Source organism: Copadichromis virginalis, linkage group LG7 (genome assembly GCF_057382275.1).
Source record: "Copadichromis virginalis isolate Kocher_CV1m ecotype Utaka linkage group LG7, C_Virginalis_male_GT1.1, whole genome shotgun sequence".
Classification (NCBI taxonomy): Eukaryota; Metazoa; Chordata; class Actinopteri; order Cichliformes; family Cichlidae; genus Copadichromis; species Copadichromis virginalis.
This window is the reverse complement of record NC_140624.1, coordinates 3,310,463-3,329,261: the sequence shown is the minus strand read 5'-3', so window position 1 is coordinate 3,329,261 and position 18,799 is coordinate 3,310,463. Positions and strand designations below refer to the sequence as shown.

The window sequence follows — 18,799 nt, the reverse complement described above, 5'->3', positions numbered from 1 at the left end:
GAGAGACAACATCACAATAACATCAATGACACGACATTGGACTGGTTGAACTGAGGGACATAAATACACAGGCTGAGTGATGAGAGATTAGAACCTGGTGAGTACACAGCTGAACATAATGAACTAATGATAAACTGGAAGAGGACGGAACATAATGCACATGGACCAAGGCTAACACAATAAAACAGGAAGTGGAACAGGCAGAAGATAAACAGAGAACGTGAACTGAAAATACTGAGTCACTGACCCAGGAACCCTGACAAAACGTAACAAACCAAATGACTGCTGCAAACATACATAATTGACCTAAACATGAAATGACATACAAGGGTACATATAATGGCTGATCAGACCATTGTGACACATGAGGGGTAACAAACAAAACACAATCATAAATCACAAACGATGCAGTACAATCTAGTTTGTTAATAAACTAAATACTAAAGAAGAAAATCAAAAACCCCATTAAACCCTAAACTCAAATATTTAATTAAATACAAATACTTTGTTTTTAAAGTAAAGAAAACACACATTCTCCCCTTCAGCAGGAAGTGGTGGTGTGGTCCAATTATCTTCCTTTGCATTTAATGGTTTCAAACCCTGGCTACCATCTTTTGTCCAGCAACTCCCAGGGATTATGGCAGGTAAGAAATAAAAAGACAAAGGTTAGTCAGAAAGCAAAGAAATGAAGTAGTATGAATACATAAGTAAACTAAATGTGCGCGCTTACAAATAGAACAAATGTATCCAAACCAATCAATAAAGTTATTGGAAACTAAAATGTATTACTATGTTCAAATGAAGAATGAAAATACAAAAGTTACCAACTTTAGAGTGTGGCCACGGGTTTGGCCATCACAAGGACAGATATGAATTATAGATTTTGCTATGGTAACTACCGTTAAAATACTGGAAACTCAAGTCCTTCAAACTTTTAACAGACAGAGCAAATGTGTTATTAAAAGATATTATTTTATGGTCTCCATTGTAGCTGAAGCTTAATAAGTAAAGCATCACTTTAAAACTGCAATTACCAAGCATGAGTTTTACTGGGACAGAATATGTGAACATGGATTTGCTGCAATTCATGTCAACTCTTGTACAGACATATAATTGGCAACACCCTGCTAGGATTTCACAACTGTTTAACTTTGTCTTGAATGTTGAAAAGACTCAAAGTTTGTTGTGCTACTCTAGACTGAAAATCTTTGATACAAAACCTATTTAATATCTAAGGTATTTTTACAAATATCTTGGCTTTAAAATCTGTAATACACACACACTCACATTAAAAGTATTGGAAGCAAAAGTAAATGTATTGTCCTCAATAGAGCACCCAGGTGTAACTTATCCACTGCCCAATGAGCAGAGCTCAAACACACTTTAAAAGGGTTTGATTATGTGTTGAATTGTCCATCTTTGACCCGTACATTCCTGTATTATAAGTTTCTTGTTTATAATTTCCAGGCATCTCTTTGTCTGTCTGTTCTTCAGTTCTTCGCCCTGGGAAAGAAAGCAAAGTGTTTTAAGACTAACAGTGCTCATTCAACCTGTTCTGAGATGCAGCAAACAACTTTGTAGTACCTGAGTGAAGTCCCAGTATATCCCCATTCCTTTCTGCATAGCCTCTTTACAGTTGTACAGGCCAGGCTCAGTTTCTTTTGTGCCCGTGTCAGCTAAACATCGGTTGTCATTGTACTTATGTGACTTCATGCCACCAATGTAGAGCTCACCCGTTCCACGATAATATGTGAACTTAGAAAGGAAGAAAGAGAAAGAGACAGAGAGATACAGAGGGCAAAATGATATTAGGATGTTAAAAATGCTAACAACAGACAATAAGGAACAATAATTAACTTCTTCGATCTCTGTGGACTGTGACATTCATTTCAGATGGAATTGCACGCACAAATGCTTGTTTTGAAAGAGACATCCTGGGTGCGATCTAAAAATACCAGCTGCACTGTCAACAATCCTGAGCTTAACAAAGAGACAAGCTTAAAGACAAAATTACTCAGTTGTAACCCTTTAAAGCTTGAACCATGAAATAATTGCAAGAAAGGTTTTGAAAATAGAAAATAGTGTTTACCATTAAAAATTTTAAAAATATGAGTTCCAAATTTATTTTTTCTTCATTTTTTGCTTAAACTTGTGTTGTGCAATTTGTTGAGGTTGTTTGGGGGGGAGGGGGGGAGTCTGAAAAACTCCCAAATTTGTATCAAATATGATACAGTATGCGTTAAAAGATTTAATCAATTTATAGTGTTTTTCGTTTTGATTTTTGTTTTTTACAACTGCACTGCCTTATAATCATGATTATCAACATAATTATAAGGTGCTTCACTTACTTGAGGTCCATAGTAGTAGCAATTGTAGGCTATCGGTGTGTGACCTGGTACTGGACCTTGGTCTAGGCACATGTCAGCATCAAGGTTCTTCATCTGTCATCAGGAGAACATTATGAATATTACAAATGGAAACAGGCAAATCATCAAACACAGATTCCCACACATTGTGCAGGACCTCTCTGTACCAAACATACTAAGCATCAGAGAAAAGTAAACGTACTCCTCCGTATGCGAGGAGGTCGTCCCAGGGATCCAGCTTAGGATACACATTATCCAGGTACCATTTGAAAGGTTTACAGTTCAGCCTTTCTCTGAGTTTCTTCCTCTCTGAAATGTCGCCTATGTCAATTCCATGATTCTGCAAAAAGCAAAATAAGGTGTTAATCAGCTTATAGTTTCATGTGACTGAGGAAGAATCTAAAGAGAGGTTTCCTTTGAATGTCAATGTAAAAAAAGCTAAGAGCACTCAAAGTCTCATAAAGTTGTTAATTAACCAATGTTTTTTTGCGTCATGTAAGTAAACAAATGAAATATCCCTTAAAGAAAGTGTCATTTGCTGTTTGTGTCAGTGCCACAAACACCATGCCACAAAGTTTCTTCCTCTCTGAAATGTCGCCTGTGTCAATTCTATGATTCTGCAGGAACTAAGAAGAAGATGTGAATCGATTCACAGATTGTGACTGAGGAAGAATCTGAAGAAAGATTTTCCTTAAATGTCAATGCAAAAAAAGCTAAAACTCAAACACACAAGCCTAAGCCTAATATGTACCCATAACTCATCTCCTCATGACTCTATGAACAGGAGAATAAAATATCCCTTAAAGAAAGTGTCATTTGCTGTTTGTGTCAGTGCCACAAAACACCTCAAATGGGATGTTCCAAGCCAAGTTAACGTTGTGCTTGTATTCATCCATCCAGATCTCTGCAACTCTGAGGGCATTTCTCTTCATGGCAGGACCCAGGTCAGGCATGTAGGGCTTGTGGGCCCTCTCGATGTGGGCGATCTTGGAACATGGAACAACTTCAACACTGCCTCCACATGTCCATACCTACATGAAAAAAAAAAGCACAATAAAACTCAGTCACTATTCTTTCCATGGCTAAGATATAACTTTGGACCTCATCTCCTTGTTTGTATTACATAATGCAATTCATTTACTTGCTACCTGCACCTTCAGTTTCTATGGTATGTTTATAGCCATTTTAAATGATCTGCAGATTCGGACACCTGTGGTGATTATAACAAAATCCAGAAGGTCCATCTGCACAAATATTCTATATAATCTGATGGCAAAGACACTTATGTTTGCTTTACTATGAAAGAGAATTTATAACCATGTGGTCTTTACTCACACGAATTCCCAGCTCAACATTTTCTCCACCATACACTTTCATTCCTTCATCAAGGACTCCAATTTCCCCCAGAAACTTTCTATCAGCAACCATGATCCCCATGACAGATGGACTCCTAAAGTCAAAGAAGAGAACTCTATTTTAACTATTGTACATTGATATTAGATCATAATGATAGAGTTAATATGGCTGTTATATTGTTAAACATTGATTTCACTTGAACTTACTTGCCAGGCAGTGAACCATCATTAAGTTTGTAATACTCGGGTGTAAAACTCTCATACATGCACCACAGAGCCCAGTCGAAGGCGTGTGCATTGGGATGATATGTAGTAACCTTGAGATCATCAAAGTTGACTCTATCAAACACCGGGGAAACCACCACAGTTCTGTCAGCTTTAATCTGTGTCAGCAGAGGTTCAGCCCTGCATGAAGGAGGGGAACAAAGAAAAGGTGGAAAAGTTAGTCAACTAATGTGTACATTTCATTAATTGCTGACATGTCTGGGTCAACACTCTTCAATCACACTATGCAGCATGACTATGGCAACTGGTATAAACTGGAATTATGTGTCACAGTCTGGCTGGCAGACCGTGGGGATGTGGGGAAAGGAGGACCAGATCACCAGACATGTAAAGTGTTTGTATGTGAGAAAGAAAAACGTATTACTCTCAGCAAATCTGTCGTGAAACTTTGACACATCCATGGCCTCAAAAAATCACTGATGGCAATTTATATTTGGTAAACTTGTAGCTAATCTCATGAAGACAGCATTGATATGTTCTTTAACACAATGTGGTAATATAATGATAAAAGAAAACAGAAAATATAAGACTTAAACCAACAACTGAATATATGTATTTCTGCCATGTTCCTACCATATCTCATGGACTTCAATGTGTGCGTCCAGGATGGCCACCACGTCAGCAGTAGCAGCCCTCCACCCGGATGCTCTGGCATGAGCGAGACCTCTCTGCTCACTGTGCCTCACTCTCACAATACGGAGATTAGGGTTCTCCTGCTCAAGCAACTTCACATAAACGTCAAGGTCACCCTTCAGATTGTCTGAATGGAAAAAGATAGTTATGTTTTTTTCTGAAGGAAGTGTGGGTAAGGAAGTGATACCAGCAGATTCAAACCATCTAAAGAAGAAAACTAGTCCCAAACATGTGTGATGTGATAGTCTTCACTCAGCTTTTGATGATATATTTGAATTGGCTTATAACCAATCGTTTGTATCCAATTTACCATTAGAACTATGGTCATCCACCATTATTATCTCCTTCAGCAGGTTTTTAGGAGTGCGGTCGATGATGCTGCGCAGGGCTCTTTGGAGAACAGACAGGGCTTCATCCAGGTAGATGAGCACCACACTGAGACTTGGCAGGTCCTTGGGGTAACTCTTTTTCAAACACCTATTTATTAAAAAGATCAGAAATTTGAAATATTTTAGCAAGAAATAGACTGGATAGAGTAATTTTTTTTCTTTGAATGTACAGGAGAGAGAATGAAAGATTAAAATGAAAAGTTGTAAAAGTTGTACCGAGGATCTCTGGAATCTGGAAGAGGTCGATCCAGAGGGAGGCGATCGCTCAGAAAAACATTGTACCCGTACTTCTCATACAGGCTCTGAGCCTCTCTTTGGTCATCTTCAGAGAGATTTGCCCCCCACTCCTTGAACAAGACCGAGTTAGGGAACAGTTTTTCAGACTTTTTCATTTGATCTGCTTCATTTTGGGGTTGGATATTTGCATCATCTTTCTTCTTCTCTGCTTGCTTTTGAACTGCTGGCTGTTGGACTTCTGCTGATTTTCTTTGTTTTTCTCTGTCCTCTTCCAATATATCCTGCTTTTTCTCAAAACCTCTGAGTACTTTGTCTTCAGTAAAAGAGAATGTAAGAAAAAACATGATCAAAGAAATGGAATGAGTAACTTTCATACATGCACTCATCTTCTACATTTCCTACCTCTGTTTACATGCATACAGAAGGATAAAAACAAAAGCATAAATAAAAATACACTGCACGTTCAAAAGCTAAAATTGCAGTATTAAACACTGTTAGATTTGTGTTCTCATGAGTAAATATATTGATTTATTTTATGTTGGGAGAGACGTTTTTTCTGATTGTCGTTTTCTGATTATCATTTTATTTTGAAAGAGATTTTACTTTGGTGATTGTTTTTTCATTTCCTCTTCCTGTTCCGTGTGTGTGTTCAGTTGGCGCGAACTGCAGCAATGATGTATCTCATTCCCTTCCTGTGTTGCTAACAATAAAAGAAACGGGCAAAGTAATCAACCAAGTGAGTGTATTATTAAGAGAACATGGCCGAAGAAGAAGAAAACTCTTCAAGCTCAACAGGTTATGGGCCCAGGCGTGACACAACAGGAGGAAGATGGCAGAGGTTAGTGTTCAACGGAGACGAAAACAGTTACGAACTTTGGGAGGCGAAGTTTCTCGGCCACATGCGGATCATTGGCCTAAAGGACACTATATTATCAGCCACTAACCCAGATGCAGAGAAGAATGCTGAATGCTACGCTGAACTGATACAGTTTCTCGATGATAAAAGTCTGTCACTGGTAATGAGAGATGCGGCTGACGACGGAAGAAAAGCTTTAAAAATACTACGTGACCACTACGATAGTAAAGGCAAGCCCAGAATCATCGCACTGTACACAGAGCTGACGTCTTTACAGGAGAAACCAGATGAGACAGTGACAGATTATATTATCCGAGCTGAAAAAGCAGTGACCTCCCTAAGAAATGCAAAAGAAGTCATCAGTGATGGACTTATTATCGCTATGATTCTAAAGGGGCTTCCTGAAACTTACAAGCCATTTGCTATCCACACAACTCAAAGCAGTGAAGATTTAACATTCACACAGTTCAAAAGCAACCTACGAAGTTACGAGGAAACAGAAAAATTTGACAACAAAGTAAAAGTGGATAATGTGATGAAGGTTGATTTAACATCAATCACCTGCCATGGATGTGGAAACAAAGGACATTTTGTAAAAGATTGTCGCCAAAAGGGAACACCTAAGTGGTGTAACTACCATAGAAGCTCGACACACAGTGATGAGACATGTAGAAGAAAAACCAAGTACAGAGATGACGCAAAACTAACTGTAGTAAAACTAGAGGGCAAGAAAGAAGAGCAGACTTTTGTATTTAAAGTCAGTCAAAGACCTCTGACTACTGACATAATGAGAGAAGGACTAATGGTGGACTGTGGTGCGACTTCACACATCATTACGGAGAAGAATAAGTTCATAAAGTTCGACGAGACCTTTGATCCTGGGGAACACTACATGGAGCTCGCTGATGGATCCAGGACAAACAACGTTGCACTCAAGAGGGGAGACGCGAACGTCTCTCTACGAGACACACAAGGACACTGTACTACCATCACACTGAGAGATGCCCTGTTCATCCCATCCTACCCTCAGAGCATATTTTCAGTGAAGGCAGCTACAAACTATGGAGCACAGGTGATCTTCAAGAAGGGACAGAACGAACTAGTGAACAAAGATGGGACAGTCTTCCCCATCGAAGAATACAACAGACTCTACTATTTGAAAACGGTAAACATTGAAACATCACTCAATGACATAATGTCCTGTGATACTGTTAATCTGGCTTGTGATGTAAAAACATGGCACGAAATTTTAGGACATTGTAATGTTAGCGATGTGTTAAAACTACCTGATGTTGTAGATGGCATGAAAATCACAGGCAGTGGGATGCTAGATTGTAATGTGTGCACAGAAGGGAAATTCACTAACAACAGAAACAGACAAAGCGACCCAAAAGCGAGTGAACCATTACAGTTGGTACACACTGACCTAGCCGGCCCTATTGAACCAAGTGGCCAAAGTGGTCATAAATACGCTATAGTATTTACCGATGATTTTTCAGGGGCAGTGTCAGTTTACTTCCTAAAACAAAAAAGTGACACGACAGAGGCCACAGCAAAGTTTCTAGCCGACTGTGCACCATACGGCAGTGTTAAGTGCATTAGATCGGATAATGGCACAGAGTTCACAAGCAGTTCCTTTCAGTCTCTTTTAAGGGAAAAAGGCATAAAGCATGAAACATCTGCACCATATTCTCCTCATCAAAATGGCACAGCTGAGAAGCAATGGAGAACTCTCTTTGAAATGGGGAGGTGTCTCTTACTAGAAAAAGAGCTGCCAAAAGAATTATGGCCTTACGCCGTTCAAAATGCAGCTCACACCCGCAACAGATGCTACAGTAACAGGACTAAAAGTACACCATATCAAATGTTAACAGGGAAAAGACCAGATCTCTCAAAACTGTGGATATTTGGATCAGACTGTTATGCATACACACATAACCACAAGAAACTTGATCCCAGATGTGAAAAAGGAATATTTGTGGGTTATAGTAAAAATAGCTCAGCATACCTGGTCTATAACCCTCGCACAGGAAAAGTGTCAAAACACATGCTTGTGAGATTTATCAAGAAGAACACTGTTGAACAACAAACACAGACTGATGAATATGACTCAGAAATTCAGACTTATGAGTTTGTAGTACCCTCAAAAGAAAGTACAGGACAACAAAACGAAAATGCAACAGAGAACAGACCCCCTAGAGATGAGGAAACCACCACAAACGAACCAAACCCTGACATAGAAAGACATGAGGATGATGAGCAAAAACAAACTGAGCGCTATCCTAACAGAGAAAGGAAACCTCCCAAATATCTAGAGGATTATACATCTAACTGCAAAGATTTAACAAATGTAACCTCTGTGAGTGTTGATTACTGTTACAGAGCAACCTGTGGAATCCCCCAAACCTATAAAGAGGCGCTGAAATCACCAGAAGCACCAAGGAGGAAACAGGCAATGACAGAAGAAATCAACCCTCTGAAAGAGAATGACACATTCGAACTGACTACTTTACCTACCGGTAGAAATACCATTGGAGGAAAATGGGTCTACGCCCTCAAAGAAAATTAACAAGGACAAATATTCAAAACCAGGTTTGTAGCAAAAGGTTACAACCAGACACAAGGGATAGACTACCAAGAGACATTTGCACCAACAGCAAACATGACATCTGAATGCAAACCCAGATCCACACCGTGTGATCTAAAAACGGATACTACCACGTGTGGAGAAAATGATGGAAATGAGACTGTTAACTCAAGAGAGTATAGAGAAATAGTGGGCAGCTTGATATATGCCATGACGTGTACGAGACCAGATATAAGCTGGGTTGTTAGCAGACTATCTCAAACACTAGCTCAACCCATGAGAGAGGACCTAGTAATGGCAAAGCAAGTCCTCAGGTATCTGAAAGGTACAAATGACTTTGAACTGATCTTTAAGAAAAGCAGTGAGGATCTAGATCTAATTGCTTACGGTGACTCTGACTGGGTATCCTCTGTAAAAGACAGACGCAGTACAACAGGCTACTGTTGTGCACTTACTAAAGAGGGACCAGTAATATTTTGGAAAACAAAGAAACAGCCTACAGTGGCACTCTCAACATGTGAAGCTGAATACATTGGTCTTGCAACCACTACTCAGGAGAGCATGTACTTAACCCAACTGTTAAACGGCATGGACAAGAAAAGATACACATGCACGAAACTGTTTGGGGACAACCAAGGGGCCATTGCTTTGAGTAAAAACCCTGTGAAGAGACAGAGGTCCAAACACATTAAGATAAGATAAGATAAGATAAGATAACTCTTTATTGTCATTGCACAGTCATACATAGTACAGTAGTACAATGAAATTGGAAAAACTGTCCTACGTCGGCACTACATATAACACAACACGACACGATATGACACATCACAACGTAACAAACAACACAACACAGTATATTAACTTAGTATAAAAAAGAAGAATAAGTGTATGTGTATTGCACACTGTTATTATTGCACATTAATTATTATTGCACCTTGTTATAAATATAAATATTATTGTTATCGTTTTAAACATTGTTACCTCCCCCTAAAAAGTCCAGGGAGGTATCCAGTCAGGTCAGCTATTTGCATTGATCAGGGCTATTGCCCTGTTGTAAAAGCTGTCCTTGAGTCTATTTGTTCGGGACCTCAGCAGCCTGAACCTCCTGCCAGACGGCAGCAGCTTAAACACCCGGTGTCCTGGGTGTGTGCAGTCCCGTAGGATGCTGCATGCCCTCTTGAGACAGCGAGTGCTGTACAGGTCCTTCAGGGAGGGAAGAGGATGTCCAATGATTTTTTGGGCCATATTGATGACCCTCTGGAGTGCCTTTCTGTGTGCTGTGGTGCAGCTGGAGAACCACACACCGATGCAATATGTCAGCACACTTTCAATGGAGCAGCGGTAGAAGACGGTCAGCAGCTCCTTCTTCAGGTCCATTTTTCTGAGGATTCTCAGAAAGTGGAGACGCTGTTGGGCCTTCTTTAAGACCGCAGAGGTGTTAGAGCTCCATTGGAGGTCTGTGTCTATGTGCACACCCAGAAACTTGAAACTGGAGACCCTTTCCACGCACTCCCCGTTGATGCTGACAGGCTGCAGCTCGGACTTCCTCCTTCTGAAGTCAACTACCAGTTCTTTTGTTTTGGTGGTATTGAGGTCCAGGTTGTTGTCTGCACACCAATCTGACAGCCTCTGAACTTCAGCTCTGTATGCAGTCTCATCTCCCCCTGAGATGAGCCCCACCACAGTGGTATCATCTGCAAACTTGATGACTGTGTTGTCTGGGTGGGAACTAACACAGTCATGTGTGTACAGAGTGTACAGTAGGGGACTCAGTACACAGCCTTGTGGAGAGCCGGTGTTGAGGCTGAGGGCTGAGGAAAGATGAGGCCCCACTCTAACTCTCTGTACACGGTCTGAGAGGAAGTCTCTGATCCAGCGGCAGGTGGTGGAAGGAAGTCCAATTTCCAGCAGTTTATCTATTAGTCTGTCCGGGAGTATCGTATTGAAAGCAGAGCTAAAGTCAACAAAGAGCAGCCTGGCGTAACGGCCCTGCACTTCCAGGTGAGAGATGGTGGTGTGGAGCGTTGTAGCAATGGCATCTTCAGTTGATCTGTTAGCTCTGTATGCAAACTGGAGCGGGTCGAGTGTGGGTGGCAGGCAGGACATGATGTGACGTCGGACCAGTTTCTCAAAGCACTTCATTATAACAGGTGTTAGAGCAACTGGTCGGTAGTCGTTGAGGCTGCTAATGTTAGTACGCTTTGGCAGTGGGACAATTGTGGCTGACTTTAGGCACGGCGGGATGCAGGACTGGGACAGTGAAGTGTTGAAGATCTTAGTGAAGACCCCAGCCAGCTGGTCTGCACACTCTTTTAGGACCTTTGCGGTTACCCCATCTGGTCCGGTGGCCTTCCTGGGGTTCACTGCCCTCAGTGTGCGCCTCACCTCATATTCCTGCACTATGAGGCTTGGGCTGCTGCTGTCCGATGTTTTTGCTGCTGCTGCCTCTGGTCCCTTCACCTCAAAGCGTGCGAAGAAGTGGTTCAGCTCCTCTGCAAGCTCCACGTTACCCTCAGTCAACGTGGTATTGCCAGGTTTGTAGTTGGTTAAGTGCTGAACTCCCTGCCATACCTGATTGGCATTGATGTGAAATATCACTTCATTCGTGAGGCGGTAAATGAAGGGAAAATCTGCATTGAATACTGTCCATCAGAAGAAATGACTGCAGACATACTAACAAAACCAGTCACAAGAGTGAGACTCAGAAAGTTTCAAAAATGGTTCTTTGGAAATGCATAAGATGCTATGGGTTGATAGCATGAGAACAAGGGGGGGTGTTAGATTTGTGATCTCATGAGTAAATATATTGATTTATTTTATGTTGGGAGAGACGTTTTTTCTGATTGTCGTTTTCTGATTATCATTTTATTTTGAAAGAGATTTTACTTTGGTGATTGTTTTTTCATTTCCTCTTCCTGTTCCGTGTGTGTGTTCAGTTGGCGCGAACTGCAGCAATGATGTATCTCATTCCCTTCCTGTGTTGCTAACAATAAAAGAAACGGGCAAAGTAATCAACCAAGTGAGTGTATTATTAAGAGAACATGGCCGAAGAAGAAGAAAACTCTTCAAGCTCAACAAACACTTTAATTGAACAGGGACATAAACTTGTGTTATCATTTTATCTCATTTGTCAACAATAAACTGCAAAAGACCTATTTATTTCTTTTTATAACCATACTAAGGGTGCTTTCATTAATGTCTTTCCCCCTATACTTTTTACTAATAAATCATTGGCGGGCATTGACTTAATGTCATATCTTCAATACATGTGCATGTAAAACTGCCTCTGAATTTAATTGATATTTCGCTTAATTTTATTACCATATTTAACTTTCTTTCTTGTATAAAACCCACGGGTAGCATTTAATCTTAATAATAATAATAATCATCTAAAAGAGAAACTTTAATCTGACTGAACTCACTTAGATCGCTGATTCTTTCCTCCAGGTTGGACGAGGTCTTCATGCGCGGTGTGTCCATCTCGTTTTTAGTGTCCACGCTATGTTGGTGTCCATTCTTCAGAAAGATGCCGAAGTACAGCATGACCCCCACAGCTCCCACTAACAACAACAGCCGTTTTATCCACGTTCCCCTCATTCTGATAACACACCAGCCTCCCAGCCAGACAATCCAACGTGAGAGGACACAAAGAAGCACACACACACACAGCTCATCTACTGACTGGACGAGATCAAATAGCTGATAACTTCTGATGTGAATGCTATTAAATCGTTAGTTGAGCAGACACGTGAAGATCGCTACCCGCCCATCGCGGCAGGTACGCCCTGCAGCAAGCAGCGTCAGGGTCATGGGCGGGCCCTGTGCGTCCAGACCTGCCCAAAAAAGTGACTGTGCCTCGTGAATGTAACAGACAATAAAAGATATATTGTATATTTAAGAATTCTTTGTAAGAATAGTGTGTTAATAAACATGGTCCAGCCAAATTAATTAAAAACAACTCTCATCTCCTCATTGAATAGCTAACCAGTCAATTAGCCTGTAGTCCAAGCGGGCAGAAATCTCAGACTTGATAAGTATCCCTCACGCTTCTTTGGGACTAAAAAGAGGTCTGCAGAAAAGTCTGCAAAGACCAAAACACCACCATATTACCAGATGACGAGGGGAGGTGCACAACAGACTATCACACAAAAATGACTACATTCCTCAGTAGCTAAAGGATAAATCTAATGACAAAAATCAACTCCTACTTCATCTCATTAATATTACGAGTCCATAAGTAAACTGTGTCTTTTCTTTTTTATTCATATTTCTAAGTATGTGTGAACCCTGAACCCTGAATATTTCTAAGTACTGATTGTAAGATGTGACTGGATTAAAGAAAGAAATTATGGTGAAATGATGACTGAGAGGCTGTACATTTCTGCATTTATCATACTGATAACATAAACGTATGTCTAAGTTTTACATATAAGGACATATTAATGCCGCTGTTGTTTACCAGGACAGACTCATATGCAAACCGATGACCTCGGACTTCTTTTCTTTATTTGAGTCACAGATGATGAAGGTCGGTTCTCTGAAAACCTTTTACTGTATTTTAATCTATCGACCTGCTGGACCTGCTGGGGTCTTTCTAACTGAATTTAACGACCTTCTGACATCGATCATTAAACTGGAGAAGGTTGTAATATTGGGAGACTTAAACCTTCATATTGATGACGCTTCCTGTAACACTGCTGCTGAGCTCATCACTATCACTGAGTCTTTTAACTTTAAGCAGCATGTTTCTGGCCCCACACATACAAAGGGCCACACACTGGATCTTGTTTTCTCCTGGGTTTAAATATACATGATGTATGTGTGGAAGATGTCCACATGAGTGACCATAGTTGTATATTCTTTAATTTGTCATTTTACGTGGATCCTTCACCTCCTAAATTGATGATCCAAAGGCGGATTATAAACCAGGATGCTGCTAGAAGGTTCTCTGCCATGTTTGACCCTCGCATGGCTCAAAATGATATGGATTCACTTATTTTGTCTTTTAACAGTCAATGTAAATCTATTTTAGATACGGTGGCACCTCTGAAACTAAATGTTGTCCATTCTTCAAATTTCTGTCCTTGGATAAATGAAAATATTCGAAATTTTAGGAGATATTGTCGCAAATTAGAACGTTTATGGAAGGCTTCCAAGCTTGAGGTCCATAGGGTACATCTCAAGGAATCAATTTCCTCACTTAACGACATGATAAAAAATGCCAGAACTGAATATTTTGCTAATCTAATAGCTTCAAAAAAGAAAAATCCCAGAGTATTGTTTGATACAATTAAAAACATTGTCTCTCCTGATATTCCTCATGTACCAGTCTATACTAAATCTGATTGTAATGAATTTTTAAACTATTTTATTAATAAGGTCGCTGCCGTCAGGTCTAATATTTCTCCATCATCCTCGATCGGGGCGATCGTGGCTCAAGAGTTGGGTGTTCGTCTTGTTCGTCTTGTAATCGGAAGGTTGCCGGTTCGAGCCCCGGCTCGGACAGTCTCGGTCATTGTGTCCTTGGGCAAGACACTTCACCTACCGCCTACTGGTGAGGGGCCGATGGCGCTTCTGTCAGTCTGCCCCAGGGCAGCTGTGGCTACAACTGTAGCTGCCTCCACCAGTGTATGACTGGGTGTGTAAAGCGCTTTGGGGTCCCTAGGGAGGACTAGTAAAAGCGCTATACAAATACAGGCCATTTACCATCCTCTCAGTATCACACTGACACGTTGCTGATATCTGGTCCTCTTTTACTCCTGTTACCTTACAGGACATCAGTGCTCTGCTTGGTCAAATGAAACTGACTCAAGCCACCTTGATGTACGTCCTCCATCATTTTTCATTAGTGTGTTTGACTCTATTGGCCCCTGTATTCTGGAAATAATTAATACTTCTCTTTATACTGGCTCAGTTCCCAGCTAACAAGCTATTGTTGAACCAATATTAAAGAAACCAAATATGGACCCATCTCTTCCAAGCAGTTACAGGCCAATATCAAAATTAGCATTGGTGTCAAAGATCTTGGAAAAAACAGTTGCAGAACAACTTAACAACTTTTTGGAGAAGAACAATGTTCTGGACATTTTCCAGTCTGGTTTCCGCAAATTGCACTCCACTGAAACCGCTTTGCTTAAAGTGTCTCTGATGGCAGCAGACACTGGAGAGAACACCGTTCTGGTTCTGTTGGATCTCAGCTCTGCTTTTGATACTGTTGATCACAGCATCATGATAAATAGGCTGAAGGACTTGTTTGGGATTACTGGTGTCGTTTTAAAATGGTTTATGTCGTATCTATCTGAGAGATCCTTTACTGTCTGTATAAATCATGTGCTGTCGGAAACATCAGTTCTGCCTTCTGGGGCACCTCAAGGATCTGTTTTAGGTCCTATTCTCTTTTTGCTGTATATCCTCCCTCTAGGCCACATTATCAGACGTTACAATAATATTGCTTATCACCTCTATGCTGATGACATTCAGTTATACTGTTCTTTCAAAACTTCTGAGTTTTATAAATTGTCTTGTTTAAATAATTGTCTGTCAGAAATCAAACAATGGTTAAATGACAGTTTCCTTCAGTTAAATGCAGATAAAACAGAAACCTTGATTGTTGCACCTGATCACATGCTCTCAGAAATTAGGCAGCATATCAGTTTTTTAGACCCTTAGAAACGTAGGTGTTATATTTGACAGTTCGATGTCTCTTGAGAAACACTAAACAATTTGTCCGGAACTGTTTTTATCATCTAAGAAACATTTCTAAACTCAGGCTACTGGTGTCAAAGGCAGAACTTGAGATGATTCATGCTTTTATCTCTTCTCGTTTGGATTATTGTAACGGTCTTTTTTACGTGTCTCAACAAACCAGCTCTGGATCGCCTTCAGTCTGTACAGAATGCAGCGGCAAGACTTTTAACTGGTACAAACAAGAGGTCACACATTACTCCAGTTTTGGCTTCTCTTCATTGGTTGCCTGTAAATTTTAGGGTTCATTTTAAAATTTTAGTTGTAACTTTTAGAGCTCTGCACAGTGAAGCTCCCCAGTATATCTCTGACCTGTTGAAACCTCGTGCTTCATCCCGAGCACTTAGGTCTTCAGGTCAGAGGCTACTGGTGGTCCCACGTACCGGGTTTAAAACACGTGGGGATCGAGCTTTTCAGGCACCGAGGCTGTGGAACTCCCTGCCGTTGTCTTTACGCTGTCTAGACTCTACTGACTCCTTTAAAAAGCAGCTGAAGACATTTTTATACAAACGGGTTTTTAATTAATTTTAACTTGTATGCCTGATCTTATTGTGAAGCACTTTGTGATTTTTGTCTGTGAAATGTGCTATATAAATAAATTTTACTTACTTACTTAATAATAAAAAATAATCGAGTCCTCCTCAGGTTTTAAAATAACTTTATTTTACAATCCCAGATGAACAACATGTGACCTGTTATACCTTCTCGTTATTGGTTCAAAAATAACAGAAGCAGTGTGTAAACTAAGTAGACCCCATAATTCAATACTTTTTAGCACCAATAAGTTAAAATAATTCTTCCCTCTCATGCCATTATGGAGGAATCTTGGCCAACTCCTCTTTGCAAAATTGCTCCAGTTCATTGAAGTCCTTGGGCATTTGTGTGTGCGCAGCTTTCTTTAGAGCTCATTCAGCCTTTTAATTGGCTTGAATGTGGTCTGGACATTGACTGGGCCATTGCAACAGCTTTTTCTGCCATTCTGTTTTAGATTGACTGGTGTGTTTGGCATCATTGCTCTGTTGGTCAAGTCCGACAGATGGACTCACGTTTCACTCTAGAATACTTGATGTACAGAGGCGTTCCTGGTCAGCTCAGTGAGTGCAAAGTGCCCAGGTCCTGTGGCTGCACAACAAGAATAAATTGTTACCCATCAACCACTCTGCTTGACAGTTTATGTGCTGCGTTTGATTTTCACCAATTGTGGCACTGTGCACCATAGCTCAATATCATAGTTTGATTTTGTGTGTGCAAAATACATTTTTGCAGATATCTTGTGGTTCAGATACAATTTTCCAACCCTAGCCTGTGCTGCCATGTTCTTTTTAGAATTTAGAGGCTTTCTCCTGGTAATCCTTCCAAACAAGCGAGTCTTGTTCAGTCTTTTTCTTTGGATACTTTCATTAACTTGAATATTCTAATAGAGCCCTGTAGAGTCGGCGATGTGCATTTCTTTTCCAGTTTCTCTGAACATTGCACAGTTTGACCCAGAGGTGGGACCAAGTCATTGTTTTGCAAGTCTCAAGTAAGTCTCAAGTCTTTATCCTCAAGTCTCAAGTCAAGTCTCAAGTCTTTATCCTCAAGTCTCAAGTCAAGTCTCAAGTAATGTCAGGCAAGTCCGAGTCGAGTCTCAAGTCACTGGTGTAAAAGTCCGAGTCAAGTCACAAGTCTTAAACTTTGAATTTCAAGTCCTTTCGAGTCTTTAAAAAACCCCGAAAAAAAGCATGTTGCAGTTATATGCTAAATGTAAATATTAGACCATGTAATTTTAAAATCTGTGTTTTTCTCAACACATGACAAAATAGTGAACTTAGAAAATATACACAAATTGTGAAATTGCACCTCTTTAAAATGCAGCTCAATTAAACCTAGCTCCAAGAATAATTTTCACCGACAGTTCTGAGATAAGCTGCATGTTATTCTTGGATGCGGTTGTAGGACCAGCTTTAAAATCGCATGACAAAAATATCATACATATTAAAAAAAACTGTATCACCAACGTAGCCTGGACAACATTTGCTAGTTAGATGAAGTCAGCTATCTCATCGTAGCATATTTATATGCATATTTATAATTATACGGTTCTTGGAGTGAGTGCATACACTCATGAAGTTTAGTAACTTCAGGTCACTGCAACAAGCCCAGGTACAGTTTACCGACGGATGGGTGCAGGACCTTGAAACGCACCGTGTAGAACGAAAGACCATCGTACGTATCATAAGTTTACCAGTCTCACAAATCGTCGTCATAAATACACATTCGTTAACCGTTTATTAATAGGACCTTTGAGCTCAACGGTAATTAATCAGTAGTGGAAATAATTTCTGGTACCCATCACAGAAATGTAGCAGTGACAATAATACTGTATGCTGTAATCGCACTGGGCAATTAGTGATACAAAAAACCTGTTTTATCCTGTGAATAAAAGTACGTGTTTTTGTCAATGTACCATAATAACAGAGGCGAAACGCAATATTGTGTCAGGACAATTCACTATTTATGCACAATAAATAAAGGAGCATAGCGCGACAATTTCTGTTCAGCGCCAGACTTGCTTGTAACCTATATCACCAATTATGTTAAGAAAATGACGTATTAACTACTAAAAAACACTGACCTTCGTGTAAATGCTTGGAGCAGACTAACCTGTGAGCTGGAGTGTTCTGGGACGTTATATTTGATCTTTGAATGGCTGAAATCCAGGCCATCCGTCGCGTCTTTGTTACTTCGGAAACATGGCTCGAACAATTTCTCTTCAACGACGTAATCCGATAACAACCGATCTCTTTACCCGTCGGCTTCCCGTGGCTGTCATGCGACCGGCTATTGCAGTTAATAATACAACAGCTTCTTGACATTTTTGTGTTTCTTTTTATCGCTGTGTGACTGATTTCAATTGAAAGCCTGCGTGCGCTAGTACCTCTTGCCACGAGTTCCCAGAATCCTTTGCGGTTTTACCCCTGAATGACATCACATTTTCAATCTCTATATAATATGCATGTTAAGTTTTATATTTGGGGTGAAATATCAAGTCTTTTCAAGTAAACCGGTTCAAGTCCAATTCAAGTCCCAGGTCATTGGTGTAAAAGTCCAAGTCAAGTCACAAGTCTTAGAACATTTTTTCAAGTCAAGTCTAAAGTCATAAAATTAATGACTCGAGTCTGACTCGAGTCCAAGTCATGTGACTCGAGTCCACACCTCTGGTTTGACCTTCTGGTGATGTTGCTGAGATGTCCAGTCCTGGGAAGATTGGCATGTGTCTGACATTGTTTTCCACTCGTGAATAATCTTTATCGGTGTGGAATGATGAACTTCAAAGTATTTGAAACTTGTAACCCTTCCCAGACACA

General features: G+C 40.3%; 1 protein-coding gene across 1 annotated transcript; it reads right to left on the bottom strand.

Annotated features, from left to right (window-relative positions):
- Window positions 1–1,030: 1,030 nt before the first annotated feature.
- Window positions 1,031–12,390, bottom strand: LOC146704202 (putative polypeptide N-acetylgalactosaminyltransferase 8). Its single transcript, XM_085461200.1, has 11 exons — window positions 12,131–12,390; window positions 5,245–5,578; window positions 4,950–5,116; window positions 4,580–4,766; window positions 3,929–4,126; window positions 3,702–3,816; window positions 3,212–3,397; window positions 2,569–2,706; window positions 2,349–2,441; window positions 1,585–1,755; window positions 1,031–1,503 (listed from the first exon to the last, which is right to left on the bottom strand). The coding sequence occupies exons 1-11, from the start codon at window positions 12,303–12,305 to the stop codon at window positions 1,384–1,386; spliced, it is 1,884 nt and encodes a 627-aa protein (XP_085317326.1). The 5' UTR covers window positions 12,306–12,390; the 3' UTR covers window positions 1,031–1,383.
- Window positions 12,391–18,799: the final 6,409 nt, after the last annotated feature.